Source organism: Arvicanthis niloticus, chromosome 6 (assembly GCF_011762505.2).
Source record: "Arvicanthis niloticus isolate mArvNil1 chromosome 6, mArvNil1.pat.X, whole genome shotgun sequence".
NCBI lineage: Eukaryota > Metazoa > Chordata > Mammalia > Rodentia > Muridae > Arvicanthis > Arvicanthis niloticus.
The window spans coordinates 41,920,177-41,946,271 of record NC_047663.1 but is presented as its reverse complement, the minus strand read 5'-3'; the positions used below and the strand labels follow the sequence as shown (position 1 = coordinate 41,946,271).

The 26,095-nt window shown below is 42.3% G+C and overlaps 1 protein-coding gene across 1 annotated transcript in view; it reads right to left on the bottom strand.

Annotated features, from left to right (window-relative positions):
* Utp6 (UTP6 small subunit processome component) overlaps positions 1-20,273 on the bottom strand; it is a 29,473-nt gene extending 9,200 nt beyond the window's left edge. Inside the window, exons 1-15 of the mRNA XM_034507027.2 lie at positions 20,072-20,273; positions 18,604-18,688; positions 14,402-14,443; positions 14,099-14,191; positions 12,765-12,812; positions 11,872-11,935; positions 10,733-10,851; positions 8,688-8,765; positions 6,703-6,784; positions 5,873-5,954; positions 3,983-4,167; positions 2,914-2,993; positions 2,486-2,563; positions 1,140-1,319; positions 54-134 (exon numbers count right to left, since the gene is read on the bottom strand). Coding sequence (XP_034362918.1) covers positions 54-134; positions 1,140-1,319; positions 2,486-2,563; positions 2,914-2,993; positions 3,983-4,167; positions 5,873-5,954; positions 6,703-6,784; positions 8,688-8,765; positions 10,733-10,851; positions 11,872-11,935; positions 12,765-12,812; positions 14,099-14,191; positions 14,402-14,443; positions 18,604-18,688; positions 20,072-20,163 — 1,389 coding nt within the window. The 5' untranslated portion in view covers positions 20,164-20,273. The remainder of the gene's footprint in view (positions 1-53; positions 135-1,139; positions 1,320-2,485; positions 2,564-2,913; positions 2,994-3,982; positions 4,168-5,872; positions 5,955-6,702; positions 6,785-8,687; positions 8,766-10,732; positions 10,852-11,871; positions 11,936-12,764; positions 12,813-14,098; positions 14,192-14,401; positions 14,444-18,603; positions 18,689-20,071) is intronic.
* Positions 20,274-26,095: the final 5,822 nt, after the last annotated feature.

The following is a 26,095-nucleotide window of genomic DNA, read 5'->3' as shown; positions in this document are numbered from 1 at the left end:
AGCTTGTGACTTAGGATAGGAAATACCCAAGGATCAAAAACAGGAGCCTGTACCTTAAAGACGGCTTCAGTGTCTTCCTGGCTTTTAGCACTTTCACTCCACTCTGCCCAAGAAACCCACAAGGGCAAGCAAACCTGCTCACAAGAAGGAAGCCATTAGGCGTGGCTACACAGCACCGTGCTCTGGAGACTCACCACTATAGAGATGATCGTTGCAGCCCCCAGGCAAGTCATCCAGAGCAACACTTTGATAATTTAGTCCAATTCCAACGGGGAATCCCAACTGTAGTCATCATCATTAGCAATCATCTTTCAGTGAAGTGAACAAAAGCCCACAGCCAATCAGCCTCGAAGCTACCCAGGCCTTGTGTCTGCGGTCTGGGAGCCACTGCCTAAGAACTGATGTAGGCAGTGGTGGCCCACGCCTTTAATCCCAGCACTTGGGAGGCAGAGGCAGGCGGATTTCTGAGTTGGAGGCCAGCCTGGTCTACAGAGTGAGTTCCAGGACAGCCCGGGCTACACAGAGAAACCCTGTCTCGAAAAACAACAACAAAAAACAAAACAACAAAAAAAGAACTGATGTAGGTTGGCCTGCCCGCCATTCTTCAGCGTGGGGAGGCAGGTGGCAGAGCAGTAACTGAGTCTGTTCCCCACCTGACTCTCTGCAGTCCATTTTTCCACTCACTAATACAAAAGATTTACTGCCAAATAAATGTAGAGCATTAAAGTTTGGATTTTTATGATTGCAGGTTGAGTTTATAATCAGTTGTGGACGCAAGGGAGAATATTCCATTAGTGTTTTTTATTTGTAAGATATTTAAACAGAATACGAGATCTTACATGATTTAGTAACGTTGCAAATAGAAGACTAGAAATAGAAGTAACTTTTCTATTCAATCCTTGAACTATCACCACTTAACAACAAGTATCACTCTAGGGTTTGCTCTCAGCAGACAAGTATATTACAAACTAGCTTTCACCCAAATCTTAAACGTTTTCCCAAAAGTTTCAAAAAGAGGGCTAGAGATATAGTTTAGTTCATAGAGGGCTTGCTTAGCCTGCACGAAGCTGTGGATTCAATCTTATACACATTAAATAATTTTTAAAAAGAATGAAATATAAAAGAAACAGTTCACAGACCTGGGGTTTGAGGTGTGCAAAGGCTTCTTCAAAGTGCATCACTACATCCGGGCTCTTTGAGTCAATGAGCACCTGGAGCTTTGTCTGCCACATTGTTACAGAGTCCTTGAACAATTCAGTCCCAGCTTCCGCCACCTGCAGAGCCTCTTTGAAGAGGTCCTGGTGTAGCAACAAGTCAATCTAAGAAAGACAAAGCACACTGTGAAGTGCCACTTGAAAGCAAACTTACAGATACAAACAGATGCACATAAGGACTATTTCTGACAACAAGTTCAACAGCCTTCCCACTACACCTTTTACCACAGCTGTTAAACAGGCAGAAAGGGTATCTGGGATTCCTCCTCCTTCCCCTGATTCTACCCAAAGGACTATCAGAAAGTCATAAAGAGGGCTGAAGAGGCTCAGCAGGTAGAGGTGTCTGCCGGGCAACCCTGCCAGCCTGAGCTCTATCTGTGGACCCCACACTTAAGGGAAGAATCACCTTCCAAAGGTACTCTCCTCACACACAGGCCATGACACATGCATACAGACTGACGATGAAAAGCAGAGAGTCTAAGTAATTTAAGCGAGAACCCACACCCACTAGAGCATAATAAAGATAAAAACCGTATTTGCAGACTCGTAAGGAAACTCTATGTATTCGTTCAGTGGAGGTCACTGGCATAACTTTTCCTAAATGCATTTTGACACTATATAACATGAATCATGAAGCTGGAGAGGTTAAGGCTCAGGGATTCAGAGCACTGGCTGCTCTTCCACAGGACCTGGGATCAATTCCTAGTACCCATATGGCAGGTTACAACTGTCTGTACGTAGTCTCAAGGGACCCGACACCCTCTTCTGGCCTCCTACGGCACCAGGCACACATGTGATGTAAAGATGCACATGCAGCCAGACACCCATACACTTTTCATCATTTTACAACAGAATTTTACAAAAGGGGAACGGAAACGGAGAGGGGAGGGGAGGGAAGGGCTGGAGAGGTGGTCCTGCAGTTAAGAAAACTGGCTATTCCTTCAGGACTCAGGTTAAACTCTCAGCACTCACACAGCAGCTAACAACCATCTGTTAACTCCAACCAGCTCCAGGAGACCCAAAACGCTCTTCTAGCCTGCACACACATGGTATATATACATATATGCAGGCAAACACTCATGACATAAAACAAAAATAAATCCTTAAGAAAAAGGAAGGAGAGGAAGTGTGGAAGAGAAAAGAGGTTAGAGGATGGGGCGGGAGGGGCGTTGCTACTTCCAGCCGGCTCGCTCTCACTGTTCTGCTGACACGTATCTTCATCAGAATAAAGCATATGTAACGGGCAGAGAGTGTGCTCTCTATGACCTTACCCACTGCTTGTACTGGACTTCAGAAAGGAGCCTCAGCTCATGGGCCTTCCTGAATGCAAGCATGGTCCTTTCCAGCCTCTGGAATCAGAAACAGGTCAGGTCATTAAGCAGATTCTTCAGCCGCACTGGCCACTGAGCTGGGCAAAAGTGATTTTGCACATTTCTGAGAATTCAGAGATGGCACTGAGTTCTAAACGAGGTGTGGTTCAGGAAGAGATGAGCTAAGCCCCTGCACCTGGCTCGATCCAATCAGCAGAAAGTCCTCCTGTCCTTTATCCAGAGTAAGGACAAACCTGACTAGATCTTCATGATAACAAGTCACCCACAACAAAAATTAAGCTTGAAATGCCGGAAGCTGCCCAGTGTTCTTCTCTAGAGAACAGACACTTTCTAACCTCTCACTGTAGCTCTGCAACGTAAATCCTTACCTGCCCTCTGAGAGGTACACTACTGGTCTTCTTAGAAAACCTCTCCAAGCAAAAGGTGATGTAACACTTCCACATGGCCTCTGGAAAAGTCACATGACACCAATTAGGTCACCAGTCCTCTTAGTTCGAGCACCTTCCTTTCAAGAGGACACTCCTCTGAAGAAAGTTTAAATCAGAAGCTGGAGACCGCCCAATGGTTAAGAGCACTCACTGCTCTTCCAGAGGACCTGAGTTAGGATTCTAGCATTCAAACTGGGCAGCTCACAACTCGTGTAACTCCAGTTCCAAGGGGTCCAAAAACCTCTTTTAGCTTCTGTGGGTACCAGCACATATGACATTATTCACATTAAAAAGAAGAAGAGGGGGCTGGAGGGACGGCTCAACAATTAAGAACACTGACTGCTCTTCCAGAGGTCCTGAATTCAATTCCCAGCAACTACGTGGCAGCTCATAACCACCTGTAATAGGATCCGACACCCTCTTCTGATGTGTCTGAAGACAGCTACAGTGTACTCATGTTAAATAAATAAATAAATAAATAAATAAATAAATAAATAAAACTTTTTTTTAAAGGAGGGAGCAGCTGGAGAGATGGCTCAGGGTTTAAGAGCACTGGCTGCTCTTCTAGAGGAACTGAGTTCAATTCCCAGCACCACATGGTGTGTCTGAAGACAGCGACAGTGTACTCATATACATAAAATAAATAATTTTTTTTTAAAAAAGGAAGAAAAAAAAAGGGGAGAACCCTCAGCTGTGAGGTGTTTGTTCTCTGACCACCCACCATATCGCTGTAGCACTCACTCACACACATAATAAATACACGTATTGCTTTTAATTTAAGAAAAGAAAAAGCAAGCCAGGCACCCTGTAAACTGTCCCATATGGATATTCTATTTTTTTCTTCTCTCCTAGGGACTGAACTTAGGGCACATGCTTGCTGGGAAAGCGCCCTACCACTGAGCTATATCTCCACCCTCTACAGAGATTTCGCATACCAACGTAAGTGCTAAGAATCCGACTGTCCATTTCAGTCGTTGACCATCACTCTGCCATCCTGAGACAGACGCACCTGTGGGCAGGGCTCTCACTGCCTCTTCATACACCGCACAGCACCTCTCTTCCCTTCGGCCCACTTCCACCGCTTTGGCTTGTTTAGAAACACGCTGCTCTTCACCTGGTTGGGACTCCATCTCTAGTTCCCGCCGTGCCACATAATCCCATGTGAGTGGGTCATCGGTGTGCAGAGCTTGAAGGCTGAAAATTACAGTTTACTGGCACCTGTCTCATGATAGAAGCCGATTTGAGAATAACAGAATTCCTATGGCCCCCAGAAGGACACAGGATACCCTTTACAGCTGCAGTGACACAGAGTAATTTCCTAAGAGGCATTCCAGAACAGCTTAATGGATAGTCTTATCAATGGAACAAAGTTGTTATCTATCAATTGGATTTCAGAATGTTTCAGGCATCATTTATAAATGTTTTTAGCTGGGCATGGTAGCACAAGCCTATATTCCCAGGATTCAGAAGCCTGAGGCAGAATGATCCCCACATATTCAAGGCCTGCCTAGTGAGTTCCAGACCCTGTTTAGAAATAAACAAACAAAACCCCAACAAATAGTATCTTTAAAATTATCATAGCTCTCCAAATCACAGTCGTTATCTGTGGCCACAGGCGCCTCCATGAGCCCTGCAGAGCCTGGTCTCTTGAATTTTAACAGAAGCAGAGAAAAGGCACAACTGAACTCTCTACCCAAACCCTGAAGACACCCAAAGAACAAACTGATGTATGTTCTAGCTTATCTCCTATGACATCGAGAAGTGGAACCTAAGAACGAGTGCCCAATGTAAACATTATGCAGTGGATTCAGTGAGAAGCACTCCCAAAGGCCCATGGATTGAGCACTCAATCTCTAGTTTGTGGCACTGATTGGAGAGGTTGTGGAATCTGAAGAAAGAACATCACTGGGAGCAGGATTTGTGGGTTAGGACCATATTTCATTTCCAGTTCACTCCCTCTGCTTTCTGTGTGCAGGTAAAGATGTCATCAGCCAGTTTTCTGTTTGCATTAGCATGCCGTGTCTTCCCTTCATTATGGACTCTAGGTTTCTGTTTGCATTAGCATGCCATGTCTTCCCTTCATTATGGACTCTTGGCTTCTGGAACCATAAGCCAAAATAAACTTTCTTCTCTAAATTGTTTTTGGTCATAGTGTTTCATCACAGCACAAAAATTAACTAATATGTACAAATATTTCTTAAATACCAGAATCAGACACTACAGATTAAAGTATTAACAGCACTTAGCTATGAAGAGTTAAGAATACAACTCTGATTTTGCAGAAAAGAAGAATGTGTATTGACGGAAGCCTTTGAGATATGTTTGTAAAATACATTCTATTTCAGAATTGAAGCCAAGTATGTCAAAGAACCACTGTGGGAATATATAATTTCTATTCATAATATAGCATCATTTTTTTTTTGAAGCTTGTAAAGGATATTTTTTTGTTATTTTTATTTTGTTTTATTTTGTTTTGGCTTTTCTTCGTTAAGATTTATTTATTTATGTATACATGAGTGTTCTATCTGCATATACACCTGCACACCAGAAGAAGGCATCAGATCCCATTATACCTGGTTGTGAGCCACTATGTGGTTGCTGGGAATTGAACTCAGAGCCTCTGGAAGAGCAGCCAATGCTCTTACTTGCAGAGCCATCTCTCCAGCCCTTGTTCTAGCTTTTTGAGACAGAGTGTCTCTGTGTAGTTCTGGCTGTCTTAGAACTCACTCTGAAGACCAGACTGGCTTCAAACTCAGAGATCCATCTGCATTTGCTTCCCAAGTGTGGAATTAAAGGCGAGCATCACCACTGCCCAGTGTACACTCTTTCTCTTCTCCCAGCCTCAGATCTTAACATAGACCAGAAACAGACATGTTGGCCTCCCCATCGTTTTACTTACTCATCATAAATTTCCTTCTGTAGATCTTTGGCAAAATCAAACAGCTGAGCAATAGCAAGAAGTGACACATGGAATTCCGCACCTAAAATTTAAAAATTGAGGGAGAGGATGATCTGCTGTCAGTTAAACTGTAAAGACACACTTCATTCTAAATGCGCCATTTTCTTTATGCATTAGAGTTAGTCTTTTGGGGGTTGCTGTTTTTTGCCTTGAGACAAGGCTTCACTCTCTAGCCATGACTGACGTCTACTCCTCCCCTGAACCCTAATGGCAGGGTTCAAACCTACAGCCTTGTGCATGCGAGGCAAGCACTTTAGCACTACGCTACAAGCCCTGCCTCCAATTCATGATCCTCCTGTTTCAGCGGGTGTTAGAGGGCACCATATCAAGCTCTGTTTTTGTTTTCCTGGTGCTGGATCAAACCCATGACCTCATGTATGCTGTACCATGAGCTATGCTCACAGTTAGAACGGTAACCTTCTTGTGGTAACTTTTGTTGTTGTTGTTGTTTTTAAACAGAACAAAGAGAGAAGATATTCCTATAGCCCCACCACATATACAAAGACATTAATATTTTGAAATATTTCTAACTATTCTTAAGTTTCACAAACTTAAAGGCATAAGGCAAAGATTATATCATCTACTCCTTTTCAACTCCCTCAAATTAGTTGAATACTCAATGAATCCTTATTGAAATGCCTGATGATAGCTCAGAAGGAACCTTTTCTAAAGACACAGTATACTTTGCCTACAAGCTAACAATCACACAAACACAAGTTCTCATCACAAACAGAGCACCTACCAAAAATAAGTATATAGAGGATACCTACCTTTAATTTTGCTTATAGAATTTTTGTAAATGATCCGTGCCAACTCGCCTTTAAGGATTTCTTCAGGATGATCAAAATCCCCCTACAAAGTGTTACGTCAACCGTGACTGAAAAGGCAGTACCAGGAAACAAAAAACAACCCACCAGGATAGAGATTAACAGGCCTAGACTACCAGTGCCACAGGACCTCTGACAAATCACAATTCCAAGGCTAGCTCCTTCATGTGTAAAATGTACAGCTTAAACACTAGTGTCACTCAGCTGTTTCTCTAAGGCTCACTCTCCATTAGACCAGAACAGATCCAGTCACACATACCGTGATTATCCGTCTCTTGAGCATTTTGGATAAAAAACCCTTCTGAGGGCCGGGGAAAAGGCTCAGTTAATGAAGTGCTTGCCACACAACTATAAGGACAGAAGTGTGTATCTGCAGTACTTATGTAAAAAGCCAGGTATAGTGACAGGTACCTGTAACCCTAGTACTAAGGAAAAAGAGACAGGGATGGATGGGGCCTACTGTCTGATCAAACTGGTGAGTTCCATGTTCAGTGAGAGACCCCCCCAAAAAATAAAGAATGGAAGGACCAACAAAATAGCTTAAAAGGGAAAGGCACCAACTCCCACAAGTTGTCCCTTGACCACTACACACATATTATAGTGCCTGTAAGACACTCCTACCACCACCCAATACACACACACACACACACACACACACACACACACACACACACACATGAACAGATGAATAAAAGTATCTGGGCAGTTTAATCCCAGCACTCAGGAGGCAGAGGCAGATGGATCTCTGAGTTCAAGGCCAGCCTGGCCAACATAAGAGATTCAAGCAAAGCAGAGCCACATGATGAGACCCTGTCTCAAAACAAATGAAAAATAATAATTTTTTTTTAATAATAATAAGGGCCAGTGAGATGATTCATTGGTAAAGGTGCCTGCTGCCAAGCCTGATGACTTGAGCTGGATCCCTGAGAATTGTGATGTAGGGAGAGAGCCAACTCCTCAAAGTTATTCATCCTCTGACCTCACATATACACTGTGGCACACAAAAAAATAAGTGCAACTTAAAAGATAAGTAAGAGCTGATGAGATGGCTTGGTGAGGAAAGGTGCCTGCTGCTGACTGACCACCTGAAATGGACCTCCAGGGCCCATGTGACAGAGAGAATCGACCCCTGCAAGTTGTCCTCTGACCTCCACACACACACTACTGACATGTGCCACCCCCCCCCCAAAGCAGCATTCTCAAATGTGATTAAAAGATAAAATACAAGGTGCAGAAGCAGTTGAAGGGACACACACCAACCTTTGGCTACCACATGCATGTACACACACATGCACTTGCACACTCTCTCACATGCAAACACATAAATATACCCACACATGCATACCCCACCTACACACAAAGTTCTGAGCTAAAAACACAATAATGGTACAGCAAATTCTTTAGAGTCTATTTTAGTTTTGCTGTTTTATCTTTTTGAAGACAGGGTCTTGCTATATAACCCAGGCTAGCCCAGAACTCACAATCCTTCTGGCTCAGATTCACAAATACTGGAATTACAGACATGCCTCATAACACCAGCTTTGACATTCAAAGCTTTTTCTTTATTCAGTCATATTACAAATTATATAAAAAGGAAAAGAGACAGGAATGGTGGAGCACACCTTCAATCTCACCCCTCAGAGGCTGAGGCAGGAGGATCAAGAGCCCACAGGATGGCTTAGCAGGAAAAAGAATCCAAATAGTGGCAAGAGAGAACCAACTCCGTCCAGCTGTCCCCTGACCTCCACACAAACACCACGACATAAATACACACTAAAATATCATTCTAAAAATTAAAATAACTTACAAACTCATTTGAAAGTGAAAAATGTAACACTAAACTAGAAGGAAAAGTATACCTCAAAGATTCTTCTTTTATTTCTAAGGGGGCTCAAAAGACTAACAACTGTCAATACACTAACTCTTACCATATCCATGGCGGCTTTTTCAAATTCTTGCTTTTCCTTTCTCAGTTTCTCAGCATGCATCAGCTCCATCCTAAAGTACTAAAATAGGAAACAATGACCTACAAGTCCTTAGAGATGCTTTTTAAATTAAAAACATTCAAGATGGCTTCTTTAAAAAACAAAACAAAATTAATATCTGATCCAGGAAAATGAGGGGACTGTATTTTACTTGGAATGAACCTAGCTGATACTGATGAGGCCAGATGAAGATGAGACTACTTTTTGACACGTAATCTATGTGTAAGAGTCAAAAGACTTAGTGGAAGTTTCTGCAAGTGGTTTCATTTAAACTCAGCCATATATAGTAAAAAGCCTGTGTGCTCAATGGGTAATCCAGATTTCTATCTCATTTAGCAACAAAGAAGGAGACATATGAGAGCAAGTTTACTAAACAAAAACTGTCATTTCCTTAGGGACTTTCCTGAAAGTGTGGGCTTTCAGGTTTCAAAAACACACACCACTCCCAACTAGCTCCCTCTCTGCCTCATGTTTGTGGATCGGATATAAGCTCTCCACTACTGCTCCAGCACAGCACAGGCCTGCCTGCCTGCTGCCATGCTCCCTGCAACAATAGTCATGAACTTTAACCCCTGGGAACCATGAGTGCCTAAATTAAATGCTTTCTCTCATAAATTCCCTTGGTCATGCTATTTTGTCAGGATAATAAAAAAGTGCAAGGTGTGGAGGCCTGGGTCTCCACACTGTGTGGATCCCAGCACTCGGGAGGCAGAGGCAGGCAGATCTCTGAATTCAGGGCCAGCTTCGTCTATGTATTGAGTTCCAAGATGATGGAGAAACCCTATCTCAAAAAAAAAAAAAGAAAAAGAAAAAGAAAAAAAGAAAAAAGATAACTAAGATATTTAATCTCACAAAATAATAGTCACAAGATGGATTACTAATCACACCATGATCCAGGAAAATACCAATGCATACTCACATGGCCTCAAGACTCCATCATACACTCATGTGTATGGGTGTGCAAATGTACCACACACAAAACAATAATCATTTCATTTTTGAAAATTACTCATATTTGCCAGGCAGTGATGGTGCACACCTTTAATCCCAGCACTCATGATAAGGCAGAGGCAGTTGGGGGTCTGAGTTTGAGGCCAGCCTGGTCTACAGAGAAAGTTTTAGGACAACCAAGACTAGACAAAGAAACTGTCTCAAAACAAAACAAAACACCCCCCCCCCCCCCGCAAAAAAAAAAAAAAAAAAAACCACACACACAAGCAAAGTGGTATTTGGTCTGGAGGGATGGTTCAACAGTTAAGAGTCCTTGTTAATGAGGACCCAGCTTCCATTCTCTGCACCCATATGGCTGCTCAAAACTGCCTGTAACTCCAACTACGGGGTATGCCGTCTCCTCAGGTACCCATGCTTATCTGCAGGCACAACACTCATACACATAATAAAATAGCAGAGCACGGTGGCACATGCCTTTAACCCTAGCAACTAGAAGGCAAGGGCAGACTGATCTTTCTGACTCTGAGGCCAGCCTGGTCTATACAGAGTTCCAGGATAGGTAAACTATATACCAAGTCTCCACTTCAAAAAAGGAAGAAAAAAATTAATTTAATATTTTAATGTTACTCTACTTATTTTGGTTTTTTGTTTAATTATATTTTATGTGTATGGGCGTTTTGCCTACATGTATGTCTATGCAGCACACGGCGCTCTTAGAGCCGAGAAGAGAGTGCCAGAACCCCTAAGTTACAGATGACTGTGAGCCAACATGGTGGTGGTGGGAATTGAATCTGGATCTTCTGAAAAAGCAGTTAGTGTTGCTAACTGCTGAGCCATCTTTTCAGCACCTCTGTTTTTAAAAGTAGCAACAAAATTTTCATGAAGCACCATTACCCATGAGAAAATAAAGTACACAGAAGAGGGGAATAACTTCATTTTAACAAATATCTGTTCTCTACGTATCACAGAGACACTGCTGCGTCATTCTGAGGGTCACAGAGACCTCTCTCTCTCATTCTACATGCCCAAAAACTCACTTCTTGATAGAGCTTTGGACATTCCGGATGAAAGCGTAGAGCCCGAAGAAACAACTGCCTGGCACTTTCTGAAGACAAGCGATCTTCCATTTCCCATTTGGCTGCCATAATCCACAAAGCTATAGGAGAAAAAAAATTAGACTTAATTTCAGTAAACAATCAATGCTCCAATTTTAATACTTAATGAATTGTTAATCTTACCATAGGAAAAAAGAGAGGCCGGGGGAGTTTCTAATGGTAAGTTTGATGACTCTATCTGAGGTCAGACAAATGGCTGGCGAGCTGGCTCAGCAGGAAAAGGTGCGTGCTACCTATCCAATGACTTGAATTTGGTTCCTAGAAGCCACACAGTAGAAAAGAGCTGCCTTCTACAAATTTTCCTCTGAACTCTACATGCTGCACCATGGCATGTGCACACCCACACATATACCACACGCTTACACACACACAAAATGACCCCTGCTTGGTAATGACATCTGAACTGTCTTGGAGGGTCACAAATAGTGGCAAGCCATTGCTTTTAGCTTTCTTGAGCATGCGACTCCTGAAATTGGGCATGGATATTTCCAGAATCTCTTGCCCCCATGGGTTACTAAAGTAGTTCCCTTATTTACTAATGTAGTCCCTCCAGAAGCCTCAACTTAGGAATCACACCTGCTTTAGGGATAATAGAGACAGGCCTTTGAATTGTTAAGATCACTGGATTCCTGTGTCATAAATTTGTGGTTGACCTAATACCCTGAGAACAGTCACTGGAGCACCTCCACTAGAGAGCAGCACTTAACTCACCACTCACAGGAGACTCTTTCTCTTTGTGCACACCTTGTGTCAGCCAACCTACCTTATAAATCTATGTTAGTATCTCCTCCAACTTTAGAATCACGAAGCACCTACTACCTCCACATAAAATGTACCCCACAGAACCAGCAAGTTGACTTTCCATCTGCTAAGCGAAAACCCATCCTTCCTGCACACAAATGCAACACCTGGCACAGTGGACAACATAGCAAGCAGGGACAGATAAACTAAGACACAGCAAACAGTCTGAGCTCAAGGCCTCCAAATAATTTCTGAGGTTCATCAAGCACAATAAATTCTAAAATGGCCTGATTTTGAATAAACTGTAGATTTTGATATACCTGGTTTGTTTGAATGAATGGCAAGCATGGCAGAGAATATCTTGCTAAGATGAGATTTAGTACCCTGTAAAAGAAAACACTTTACTTCCCGAACATAGAAATCACTGCTTCTCATCCATAAGCAAAATATACATATATATACATATACCATCTTACTAACTATAAAATCAAATGGGAAAGCCAGGCATGGTGGCTCTTGACTTAAAATCTGCACTTAAGAGGCATAGGCAGATGGAGTATTGTGACTTCAAGGCCAGCTTGATCTAAATAGCAAGTTCCAGGCCAGACAGAGCTACATAGAAAGATAGTGAAACAAACATACACACACAAAATCTCAATCTCTCTCTCTCTCTCTCTCTCTCTCTCTCTCTCTCTCTCTCTCTCTCTCTCTCTCTCTCTTCCTCTCCTCTCTCTCTCCCTCTCTCTCTCCTTCTCCTCTCCTTCTTCCTCTCCTCTCTCTCCTCTCTCTCTCTCCCTTTCTCCCTCTCCTCTCTCTCTCTCTCTCTCTCTCTCACACACACACACACACACACACACACACTTCAATGAGAAAGATCTGTTATTACCAGAAACTAACAAGACACACTCATGCTTTTTATACCTAAATTATTAAACATAAACATTCTAGCTTAAAAATATAGAAATATATATATATTTCTGGAGAAATATATATATATATATATATATATATATATATATATATATATAATGATTTTCTTTTCACATGCCTTAGAATCATTTACATGGTCAGATATACAATGTGACACTGGGGCCCAGCTTCTGTCTCCATACATTCTTTCTCCAACTGTTAACCTTGTAATTCTTAATGGAGTTCAGTAACACAGAACAAAACTTAAGAGGGAAGAGAAGAGACTATATATGGCTTTACTTACCCATTTCTTACAAAAAACTATATAGGATAGCCAAAGCTGAACATCATCCTGCAAGGAAAGCACAGGACAAGCTGCTTGAACCTCACCTTCACATTGCATTGTTCATGTCAATGAAAACAGGCAAGTTCCAAAAAAGCCAACGTGCCACACATGCTTCACCTATGAGCAGCTTCCTCACTGACGCCTGCACTCTCTTAACCACAGGAATAAATCCAACTCTAACTCCCACCGACCGTGTTCCAAGACAAATGTCTAGTACAATTCTAAAAGCTTCTCAAACCAGGTAAAGAAATACAAACCTTCCATTCTCAGAAATCTAAAGCACTTCTCAGCTATACATGAGTCCCCATAAAACTAACCATCAACTCGCTGGGGTGCTGCCCATCTCCAAGCAGTCACCCAACCATCTCCCTGGTGATTTCTTTTGCTGCCTTTTCTCTGACAGTGTCTTCTGTACCCCAGACTAGACAGACCTTCTTTTTCACAAATACAATACCTGACGAAGTAATTAGTAGTACATGAGTAGGGATAAACTCTAAGAGATAACAAAAACCAGTGACATCTGTCTAAGCAGAGGATAACCTTGAACTTACTTAAAGCACCATGTTCTAATTTTCAGTTTAAAAATTTTTTTAAAAATACTCCTGCCTCTACCTTAACTCTGGTATTACAGACTTGTGCCATCACACATTTATGAGGTGCTGGGGACAGAACCCAGGGATTTATGCATGCTAGGTAAACACCCCCCAAACCCTCCCTTTTTTGTTTTTTTCTGAGACAGGGTTTCTCTGTGTAGCTCAGGCTGTCCTAGAACTCACTGTGTAGATCAGGCTGGTCTCGAATTCAAGAGATCCGCCTGCCTCTGCCTCCTGAGTGCCAGAATTCAAAGTTGGCATCACCATGCCCCGCTTTCTTTTTATTTCTCTAACCCTAATAATATATTAAACACAATGCTTAGTGTCACCCTCACAGAGTAACAAAGTGATGAGATGAGCCATTTTAACGGTTTATATGGCTCTAAACCTGTTTGAAGCAATGATGTCATCACGGAAGTGAGTGCTGAGAACTGGAGAGGAACAGAGAGGACATGGCCTTCAAACAGTCAGACATCCAACTCCAGCCGGGCGGTGGTGGCGCACACCTTTAATCCCAGCACTTGGGAGGCAGAGGCAGGCGGATTTCTGAGTTCGAGGCTAGCCTGGTCTACAGAGTGAGTTCCAGGACAGCCAGAGCTACACAGAGAAACCCTGTCTCGAAAAACCAAAAAGACATCCAACTCCAGATATATATACTGTGCATCAGCACGTCTCTTCGAGTTCACACTAGTCACTTACTTTCCACTTCGCTGAAGCACGACCAAAGACACCTTGCACCCGATGTACAATAGAATACTCAATCTCATCCTTCTTAAATGAATATTTAATTCTCTAAAAGGGACAAAAACAAAGCCCCAGTTAATTAGTCACATTTATCCAGAGTAGCATTCACACATGCTCACACTCAGTACAGACCAAAAAATAAAAAGAAAACCAGAGAATTGCAAGTATCCACTTTGGGTAGAGCACTGGCCATCTATATAATCAGTGTCTCCCAACATGAAACAAACTTTAAAAAAAAAAAATTAAGCATTAACTTACTGCTCGTCTTCTCTGGATCAGCTCCAAAAGATTAATTTCATACTATGAGAAGAGAGAGAATACAAAGAGAAACATGAAAAGCATAACCTTTTAAATTCAGGAAATACACAAAAAATTAACAACTTAAAATAAAAGACAATTTGTTATCAATAGCCAGAATTCACAATAACTCTCTAGAATTCCCTGAAAATTCATCTTAGTTCCATAAAACTTACAAACACGTGTGTGTGTGTGTGTGTGTGTGTGTGTGTGTATAGTAACAGTATATATATTTTTTTGTGGTTGCACTGAGAATGCTTTATTTACATTAGAATGTGAGGAACATTTCCAATAAAACAGGAAAAATGTATACTGTATCTTCTTGTAGTCTTGTAGGCAGCTAAGAGGCAAAGACAACACATTACTTAATAGCCTGAGACTTGTAAGATTTATAATATTAACCCAACTTCCTACTTAAAGCACCATGTTCTAATTTTCAGTTTAAAAATTTTTTTTAAAAATGTAAGTCAGGCATTGTGGGCACATGTCTACACCTCAGAGGCTAAGGCTGGAGGAGGGTTGAGAGTTCAAGGTGCTCGGAAATTATGTCAAGAGATACAACACTTCCGGCGTGATAGCACACTCCAGTATTCTCAGCACTCCAGAAGCAGACAGGTGGACCTCTGTGAGGTCAAGTCTGGTCTACATAGGGGCTTCCAGGCCAGCCAGCCAGCCAGGACAACACAGTGAGACTTGCCTAGCATGCACAAGGGCCCCAATACCTCCAGGCAAAGCAATAAACACCTATAATCCCAGATCTAGGAAAATGGAAGCAGGGATTGCTTTTTTCTTTTATATTTTTTCTTCTCTAGTTTTTCCAGATAAAGCTTCATGTAGCCTAAGCTAGCTCGAAGTTTGCTATGTAACCAAGAATGACCATGAATAAGATTCTCCTTCCAAATACATAAATAAATTAATGAAAAAACCCCAAGATTCTCCTTTCCCCAAGTACCAGGATTACAGGAGTGCTGGAATTACACAGTGTGCCACCCCAGCAGTGCTGGGAATAGAGCCCAGGCTTCATATATACTCAGCAAGCACTCTGCCAACTCTGCTAGCCCCAGCTCCAGGAGCGCAATGTCAAGTTAAAGTCCCAGCTCTTCAAAAAAGCAGAATAGTCAAAATCTATTTTGTAGAGCACATACACAAAGGTCTGGATCCAATTATAATTATTGAAGAAAAAGAGAAAACAAAACGTTGGTTCACGAGACATTTCAAGCCTAGAAAATCCCATGTAGCTTGTCATACAGCTATATCAAAGCTTTCACTTTGAAAACAAATATTAGAAATAAAAGTATAGCCAGGAGTGGTAGTGCACACCTGTAATCTCAACACTCAGGAGGCAGAAACACGTGAATGAATCTCTGTGAGTTCTAGGTTAGCCTGGTCTACAGAACTAGTTCCTGAATAGCCATGACTATACATAGAAACCCTATCCCAAAAAGCCAAGAAAGAAAGAAAAGCATAGCCCCCACCCAACATGGTGAACATCCTTTTGTTCTTAAGTGTATGGGTGCTTTGCCCGAATGTCAGTGCACCGAGTACGTGCAGTATCCAGAGGCCAGAAAACGGCATCAGATCACCCATGGGACTAGGGTTACTGATAGCTGCCATATGACTGGGAATCAAACCTGGGTCCTATGGATGAGCAGCAAGAGCTCTTAACCACTGAACCATCCCTCCAGCCCCATGACACAAGCTCTATCCTAAAACTCAGGAACATAAGATGTATGAATGGTGTAAAGCCAGCCTGTGCTACACAGTGAGATCCTGTCTCAAACAACACAAGTTAGTGGGACATCGAGATGGGTCAGCGGGTAACGGCTCTTACTGGCATACCTCAGGACCTAAGCTTAATCACATGGTAGAACAGTCCACAAGCTGTCTTCTGACTTCCACATGCATCCCATGGCATGTGCCCATACCCACCTAAATAAATACACGTAAAAATAAAAATTTTTAAATTAGAGCCAGGTGGTGGTAGCACACACCTTTAACTCAGCCAGCACTTGGGAGATGGGCAGATATCAGAATTTAAGGCCAGCCTGGACTAGAGACCGTTCCAGGACAGCCAGGGTTACACAGAAAAACCCTGTCTTGAAAAACAAAATAACACAGGTTGGGGATTTAGCTCAGTGGTAGAGTGCTTGCCTAGCAATCGCAAGGCCCTGGGTTCAATCCTCAGCTCTGAAAAAAAAAAAAAATTAAATAAATAAAAATCAAAAACAAGAGCTAAGAATGTAACTTTTAGTGGTAGAGTACTTGCCCAGCTTACATGAGGCCCTAGGTCTGATTTACACCACAAAAAAATTTTTTTTAATTAAATGTCAAGTCATAGTAAGTTAATAGAATTGAATGCAAATAGGTAGATGCACATGTAAGTGGCTGTTTGTGGTTATGTTCTGAGACAGGGTCTTATGATGTATCCCTGGCTGTTCTGAAAGTCACAATGTAGACCAGACTGCCATCAGACTCTATCAGAAATCTATTCGTCTCTGCCACCCAAATGCTATGTGTCTGTGTGTTTTTAATTTAATAATCATAGGTGGCTCCAACCGGGAGAAGGGAAATCATATCTACTTCTCTAAGGTCCACCACCTCACCACCTCTAGTTCCACTGCCTCCTAGCACATCATGGTCTCTACACTGTCGCCTTCCAAGCACCCCTCAGAGGCCTGTGTAAACCCAAGGGAACCGGAGGCTGGGTGGGGGGGGCGCGGGCCACAGGCACAGGGAGGCAGAGGCAGGAGAATCTGCCTGCTGCACAGGCTAACCAGGCCTACAGAGGAAGATGTGTAGAGGGCCTGGCTTCTGTTCCCACCACCCAGCTAACAGCCATCTGTAACTCCAGGTCCAGGGTATCCAACACCTGATTCCTTTTGGCCTTCTTAGGTACCACACACAAGTGGTGCAGACATGCATGCAGGCAAAACAATTCATACACATAAAATAAAAGCAAATAAACCTAAAAAAAAAGAAAGAAAGAAAAGAAAAGAAACCCAGAGCTAGGGAGATGGCTCAGAGGTTAAGAGCACTGACTACTCTTCCAGAGGCCCTGAGTTCAATCCCCAGCAACCATATGGTGGCTCATAATCATCTCTAATGGGATCTGATGCTCTCTTCTGGTGTGTCTGAAGACAGCTACAGTGTACTCATATAAATAAAATAAATAAATCTTAAAAAAAAAAAACCAAAAACTCAAAGCCTAACACAGTGCTACAGATGTGTAAGTGCAAATCAATGTCACCTCAAAGCCCACAGTCTGCAATGTCTCTGCAGCTGTCTTCATCATCACTCTTAGTTTAGATTTGATTTTTGAGCTAGGTCCTCTTCATTCATATTCAAATATATACACTTTAAGTTTTTTGTTTTTGTTTATTTTTTTTTTGTTTTGTTTTATTTTGTTTTTGTTTGAGACAAGTCTCACTGTGTCCAGGCTAATCTCAAACTCAAGTTCCTTCTGCTTCAGCCTCATTGGGTGTTAGGATTACAGGCATGCAGCAGCAGCATGGCTTTTTAATTATTATTAATGTTTTACCTTTCCAGGAGCTGAAGCAACGGTTCAGTGGTTGTTATTCCAAAGAACCAGAGTTCAGTTCCTAGAACCCACGTTCACAACCATCTGTAACTACAGTTCCAGATCCAGCACTCTCTTGGGGCCTCTACAGATACTGCACACCACATGATACACACACAAAAGAATTTTTTTTCTGTCTTTCTGGTTCTGAACCTGTACATAGTAGCCATTCTCCCTCCTTTGAGAATTCATCCTATATGTCTAATCTCAACATCAATCTCTTGCCCACTTAGAAGATGGAAGAATCTTAAAGCAAACCTCTTTCACAGGCTGACAGTGCTAAGCACACCTTCCAACCGCCTGCTGTGGCCAAACCCCCACTCCTCCAACAGAATCATTCCCAGAGGCAAGTTTCCTGCTAAAAGCCTGATACACATCGATGTTGCTGATCTACTGACCCAACAGAAGAACAAAGTTCACTCTGACAAGGACCAAGGCTTATAGGGTAATGCCACTCCACAGAGTCATCTCTAATCCTAATTAAAACACGTGTGCACAATCACAGAATTCTGTAGAAAACTACTATGAAGCTCACCACTGTGATTCAAAATTCTTGAAGGGGCTAAAAAGCTATAGATTCACTCACTTGAACATAGTTGATAAAGTCTTCCTTGAGAAGGGTTCTCCGATGTATTTTGTATTCTAGGTCAGAAGCCTTCTTGATGATAGCCCTGCAGAGAAAGCAGATTACACTGTAACATTTAAGAAGTTAAATCTGAACTTAAGATTTTTATTCAGGATATATGGAAAACACACATCTAACAGAAACATCTAGTTCCTGAACACAGTCATCTTCCACAGGCAAAATACGTATTCTCTTACACAATTATCGCTGTGCTGCTAAGAACATATAGTTTTTTTTAACTTTCAGAAAAATCACCTCAGTTGCCAGGATCATTGTTATTCCCACCAGCAAAGTAAATAACGTCTAATGCTTTTTATTATTTATACACACTACTAACAAAGATTTCTCCCCCAAATTTAGGCTATTTAGGGGCTTGTCTTGGTGTGTGTGTGTGTGTGTGTGTGTGTGTGTGTGTGTGTGTTTATATTCCCTAGAATCAAACCTAAGGCCTTGGCATGCTTAGCAAGCACTCTGCAGTGCTCTTACCCTCAATGCTTGTTTTTATGTTCAACAAATCTCTATCCTAAAATCTTCAGTCTCTGTATGTTCTTAAAACCTAAATTGTCTCTATCTAAATATTACTACAAAGGAGTGAACATACATGTGTTCTAGGAAAACTAAAGGCAGAATATGCAAGACAATATTTAAGAATGGTAACACATTTAGCACCACCACCCTTGTTTTCCAGACAGGGTTTCTCTGGGTAGCCCTAGCTGTCCTGGAACTCAATGTGTAGACCAGGCTGGCCTAGCATTCACAGGGATCCGCCTGCCTCTGCCTCCCAAGTCCTGGGATTGCAGGCTGGTGCTACTCCAGGCACTTCGATGTGTTTCCTAACGCTTACTTTGCGGATCCTACACTCACATTACTGTACTTTCATCTAGAGTCATGGTAAAGTGAATCTTCACAGAAAATCACTAAAAGTAATTGATTTTACCAAGTTACCGAATGCCAACTATATTCTGGGTTCTGTGGCAGGACTCTAAAGAATCATACGAAATGAATTAAACGGTCTCCAGTCTACAAGTTTAGTTAGAAAGACCTCCTGGGCATCCATGGCGCTGTACTCGAATATCTAAAGTTGTATACCCCAAAATTTTAAACTATATATACATTTCTTAATCTGAATTCTTCCGCCATTCACATTGCCCTTGGTGGGCAAGAATCCTGGCTATATCTATCACCTTTACGACCCCAAGACCCTGCCCATTGGAGGACCATGACTAATGGGTAAACAGACTGATGGATCGTCCTGCGAGTTAAAGTTGAATTCTGACCGTCGTCAAATTCCAGCAACCGGCTTTTCCCTCTTCTAGCATGGTAGTTTAAAACTAGCTCAGAAAAGTCAGCATGCCTGTCCCGGCCACACACTCGCCTCAAGCTCCCCTCAGCCCGCCCCAGTCCTTCCTCTTCCCTGATCCTCTCTCACTTAATCTCCGCGTGACTGAAGAGTCCGATGCGCTCCAGCTGTTCCAACTCCGGGATTCGATCTTCTATGCGCTCCTGAATTATCTCCGCCATGAACCTGGAACTTCAGAAACAGCCGGGTGGCCAGCACGCGTAGAGAGCGTCTACCATAAAGCCTCCCGGAGCACTCTTAGTGATTGACTGAACGTGCTTCGTAAGTCCCGCCTTTTCCGCTTCCGCCATTGGGAAAGTCCTCTTTTCTTTCGATGCGGCTGTCGCCTCCCTGTGGTTGACTATAGGATTGCAGTGAGAACCCCTTCCGGTTTGGGACACATCTTGTGCGGGGGGCGGGGCTGAGAACGGGGCTAAATCCTCGCGCCACAGAAACCGGAAAAAGCTCCTCGGGGTTATACCTGGAAGAGCCTGAAGTACGCGTCCTACTGAAAGTCATCTGTTTTATCATGCTCCTATCGCAGGTTCTCGCTTCCCGTCACCGAGAACACTAAAAGCTAAAAAATATAACTGAAAATGATATTGTTAATTATACAAATTCGATGAGGCGCTAAATCTGCCAACCAGCTACCCCGGTCTAAGCTGTCGGCTAGCTTCACGGAACCAGTGTGGTAACAGTGCATTTTCACGTGCCAATGAAAGCCTCTGAATGGCTGGTTCATTTTAAAATGGTGAGAAATAATTTATTAAATAATTAGGACCACCGTGCTGCCAAGCCTGGAAACCTAAGTTCGGTAGAGGGAGAGAACTGACTCCCGCAAATTATCCTCTGACCTCAACATGCGTTCTATGGCGCGTGTGCCCGCCCACGTGAATACGCACACGACTTTAAATAAAAAATGAGTCTCTTGACTTATGTAGGTAAAATATTTCAAAATATTAGGCAGAAACTGTCATTTGCTTTAGAAAACAGGACTTTGATAGTGAAAAGTTTCAAAGTTGGTAAAAGAAATCAATATATACACAGATTGTCCAAGCAAATTAACATTTCTAAGAGAACCGTCCTGTAACCCACCTTGGAAGAGATATTGCTGTATAATTATTACAACCTAAAAAAAATCTGTGTTTCCCTTTCTCTGTTAAGTCCTGGAAAATAAAAAGCCAAAGCAGGACTTCTTGCTAGACCTGTTATTAAAACACTCACATCATTACCTTGATCTTCTATATGATTTATGAGAGGGAACTAGGTAGGCTTCAGTTACCCAGATACACCCAGTTCCTTGCTTTCCTTTCCTTTCTGTTTCACATCTTGTCCCACTAGTCTCAGAACTGACACAGAGGTTGCCGTTGGCTTCATCACTTCTCAGCCCTTTCAAGTCTAAGATCCAAGAAGTGGAAGGAAATCAAGTATGTAAATTAAAAATGCAATTTCTTTGTAATAGTAAAGCAATACTTGTTATTAGCCAGAATGAAGATGACTGTGGATAGCAAGTTCAGTATGGACAGGAAGCCCCCCAGCACTGAGGGGTAGAGAACTCCATAGCTTGTAATAAAAGATCAACAAATAAATGCGCTAGTGTAGGCATTTACACTATTTCCTTAAGTACAAGGAAGTCAACAAGCCCTGACAGATTGTAATCCTTCATTTTGAGGCAAATTTGACAGAGAGTAATGAGCTAACTACAATTCTTAAATCAACTGCGCTCTCCACCACCGTTTTGATATTTAGCTATTATATTTATCTTGCTCTAAGAATCACTATAATAAAAACAACAAAAATCACCTTTTCACCACCTCAGCCTGTCATAACAGCTGTCTCACTATGTGCCCAGTGCTCTGAGCATGGCTGAGACCTTTATGTGTCAATCCACCTAATCACATTACATGAATGTTTTATTTATTTTTGGTTGTGAGCCTAGCCTTTAAAGGCTGAGCCATCTCTCCAGCCCAATGTTTTATTCATTTAGCTGGCCCTGATGGTGAACACTTTTAATCCCAGCATTTGGCAGGCAGAGGCAGGTAGCCTTTTTGGTTGGTTGGTTGGTTGGTTGGTTTGGTTGGTTTGGTTGGTTGGTTTGGTTTGGTTTGGTTTGGTTTGGTTTGGTTTGGTTTGGTTTTTGAGGTGAGAACTCTATATGCATCTCAGGCTGTCTTGGAACTCTCTGTAGACCAGGCTGGCCTCCAATTCAGAGATCCATCTACCTCTGCCGCCCCAGTGCTGGGATTAAAGGTGTACAATATCACACACAACTCTGGTAGTAGTAGTCGTAGTCGTAGTCATAATAGTAGTAGTAGATCAACCTAAGAAGGCTGGAAGCACCTACTAACGGTTGGGAGGGACATCTAGTTCCATAGGCTAGAGACAGAATGCAGACAGGCCTGAGCTTAGTCCTCAGAAACAGCCCCCCGCCCAAAAAAAAAAAAAAAAAGAAGAAGAAGAGAAAAAGAAAAGGAAAGATTGTCATCCTTCTTCTCTAACACATTTAAAACATTTACATGAGCATTGTATTTCTTATAACTTGCTAATATACCCCAAGGATAACCTTGAACTCCTGATCCTTCTGCCAGTTTCTCCCAAGTGCTGGGACTATGGGCCACTCTGTTTGGTTTTTATTCGTTTGTTTATTTTTATGTATATGAATATTTTGCATACATCTATGTACGTGCAGCACGTATGTGTCTGATGCCTGAGGAAGTCAGAAGAAGGTGGCAGACACACTAGGACTAGAGTTGCAGATGGTGGTGAGTTGCCCTGTAGGAAGTCCTCTGCAAGAGCAGCAACTGCTCTCTCTGAACCGCACCGAGCCATCTCTCCAGCTCCTGTGTGCTTGGCTTTCTAAGTAGTTGTTTTGTTTGTTTTAATCTGCTGTGTGTATGCTGTGCGGTTGTGTGTATGAGGTGTGTTCGTGTGTTTGATGTGTATTTGTGTGAATGATGTGTTTGTATGAGTGTGTGGAGTCATGGGACAACTTCCGGTGCTGGGCCCTGCCTTCCACTTTCTTTCAGGTGATGCCTGAAACAAGCTACCTGGCCCTTGAGTTTCCAGGGATTCTCCTGTCTCCACTTCTGTAGAACCTGGGTGACAGGTGGGCAGGTGCTTTACATGAATTCTAGGCATTCCAGTTTCTGAGGATTCAAACTCAGATGCTCATACTTGTGTGGTGAGCACTTTACTCACAGAACCAGCTCCCAAGTCAAGTGGTTATTTTAATATAGATTTTCATGTTCCCTGTCCCACTTACCAAGAAAGAGAGATGCCAGAAAGATGGATTCTGATCACCCACCACCTTCAAGGAACAGTTGGTCCCCATGATGCTGATGAGCAGACAGCCTTCTGCTACAGTCCTGAGACAATTTCACAAGGAGCCCACTATAGGGACACTGACCAAAAGCTAAAATGGCTACTCCTGGCTTTAACGCACTTGGATGCAAACTTGAAAGTAAACTTGAACTTTTCCTTGGGATGGTCACGTTGTCCATCTGCAGACAAAGTTCATAGAGTGCTCAGTGGCTCACAATAGCAAAGAAAGAATTGCTAGCCTCCCCGCTACCCCCGTCATTATTTGAAAAAGAAAAATACCTAATTTCCGACACAATGAGAGGCAAAGCACCTGGAATCCCATCCCCCCACGTTGTTCAAAGTCCGTGTGCCTGCTTCTCCCACACAGAGAGCCCCGAAGGACTTCAAAGTCAGGCATAAGTGATAGACACAGACGGGTCTTTGATGCCTAAGAACTTCAGAGCCCTCGGGTTGATTCCATAGTGGAACATCTGCACCTTTTCAATGTTATCTAGCTCCACGGAAAACAAAAGCAGCCAAGCTTTGGGTGACGTCCGTTACACGCATTAAAATATTTGGAACCAGTAACTTTTCATTTCTTTTTCTATTATTTACAGCTCCCTTTGCTCTACAAACTGCGCTGGATAGTAAATTACTTCTGGCACTCAGCCTTGTCAGGTTGCCAAACTTCAACTGGAGCAAGTTTTTACAACCCAGCTAATAAGCCCTGGAAATTAGGAGGTAAGCATAATGGAAATAATGACACGGTTTTAACTGCAGGAGAGCACAGAGACAACGTGAGATTCCAATAGATTCTACTTCTTAGTGGGTTTATTTGTTTTTCTAATTAAATCGTCACCTTTTTAAGTTATTGTAGTTCAGAGCACATATAAATGCAAAGGTTTTCTTTTCGTTGGAAAAAAAATAGTTTTGTGTCATTTTCCTGTAGTTTTTACATTATGCTTTTGTAAACTCAAAATAAATAAATAAATAAATAAATAAAAGAAGGAGGAGCAGGTGAGAAAAAAAGAGCAAGAATGGGCAGATTAGGTAAACAACCTAACTATTAAAGCTAACTGACATCTTTTAAAACCATATTCCAAAACAACTGGCTTCTAGACCTAGCAATTGTCTGTGGATGCATTCTCCCAAAAGATGCCTGATTAGCTGCAACTATTATTTTTTCCAGCTTACCCAGTTACAATCTTTTTTTTTTTTTTTGACAAAACTTCCAAAAAACTGAAAGTGAATATCACATTTGATTTTTATCATCCAAAGGCACTGGAGACGTGAGACCCAATTGTTACATCTGCTCCCATTCACAATTTACAAAGACAAGAGAAATTCTTTTGCCTCCATCTCATTCTGCTTCCCATATGCTCAGTCCAAAAACATTCATGCATAGTAGTTTACAGTTTGTGGTGTGAGTGTGTGTGTGTGTGTGTGTGTGTGTGTGTGTGTGTGTAAGCCAAGCCGAGGTTAACACTGCAATATACCTCCATCACTTTCCACCTTATACACTGAGCTAGGGTCTCCTGTTAAATCTGAAGCTTGAAGATTTCCAGTCAATGCTTCCAGGGATAGGATGACAGCTGGGCTGGGGCCACCACATCCACCCAGCTTTTCTGAGCATCCAAACACTGCTCTTAAGGGTTTTTTGAGGGGTGTGTTTTTTGGGGTTTTGTGGGGTTTTTTGGGTGGGGGGTTGGTTTTCTGATTTTTTTGAGACAGGGTTTCTCTGTGTATCCCTGGCTGTCCTGGAACTCACTCTGTAGACCAGGCTGACCTCGAACTCAGAAATGTGCCTGCTTTTGCCTCCCAAGTGCTGGGATTAAAGGCATGCGCCACCACTGTCCAGCTTGCTCTTAAGGTTTATATGCTCATGGTTTCAAGATGTTTACCTACTGAACCATCTCCATAGCCCCCAACTAAAGTTTATTTTATTTTATTTTATTTTATTTTATTTTATTTTGAGACAGAGTCTGTCAGTATAGCCCAGGCTATCCTCAAACTGGCCATCTTCCTACCTTCACTTCCCAAGTGCTAGCATGCCTACTCTTCCATGTGTAAAGATGGAAATCTTCTCTGGCTACATTACCAATATGGAAGCCACTTGCCACATGTGTCTATTGAATATGTGAAATTGGCTAGAACAGCTGAGAAACTGAATTTTTAAAAAGGGTCAATTAATGCTGGGTAAAGTGGAGCACACCTTTAATCCCATCACTCAGGAGGCAGAGGCAGGCAGATATCTGTGGGTTTGAGGCCAACCTGGTCTTACATAGTGAGTTCCAATACAGTAATGGCTACGTAGTGAGACTCTATCTCAAAAAAAAAAAATTTTTTTTAAGTTAAAGGAATGGTTAATATTTTTTTAATTTGTTTTTTGTTGTTGTTGTTGTTTTGTTTTCAAGACATGGTTTCTCTGTATAGCCCTGCCTTTCCTGGAACTCTCTCTGTAGACCAAGATGGCCTCAAACTCAGAAATCTACCTGCCTCTGCTTCCCAAGGATTGGGATTTAAGGTGAGTGCCACCCCTCTCAACCACATTTTTTAAATTTGTGTGTGCATACATGCCACCATCCTGCTCTCACCCCAGGGCACATGGATGGAGGTCAACAGATTACAGGTATGGGTTCCACCGGACGGATCTCCAGGACCAAACTTTGTCTTCGAGGCTTGGTGACTAGTGCCTTTACTCACTTCACCAGGTGCAAGAGAAGCTGCATTTAATCACTTGATTTGTTCTATTTTTATTGCCACATGTAGTTAGTAATTCCCAAGTTGGACAACACTGATCTAACTTTCAAACAT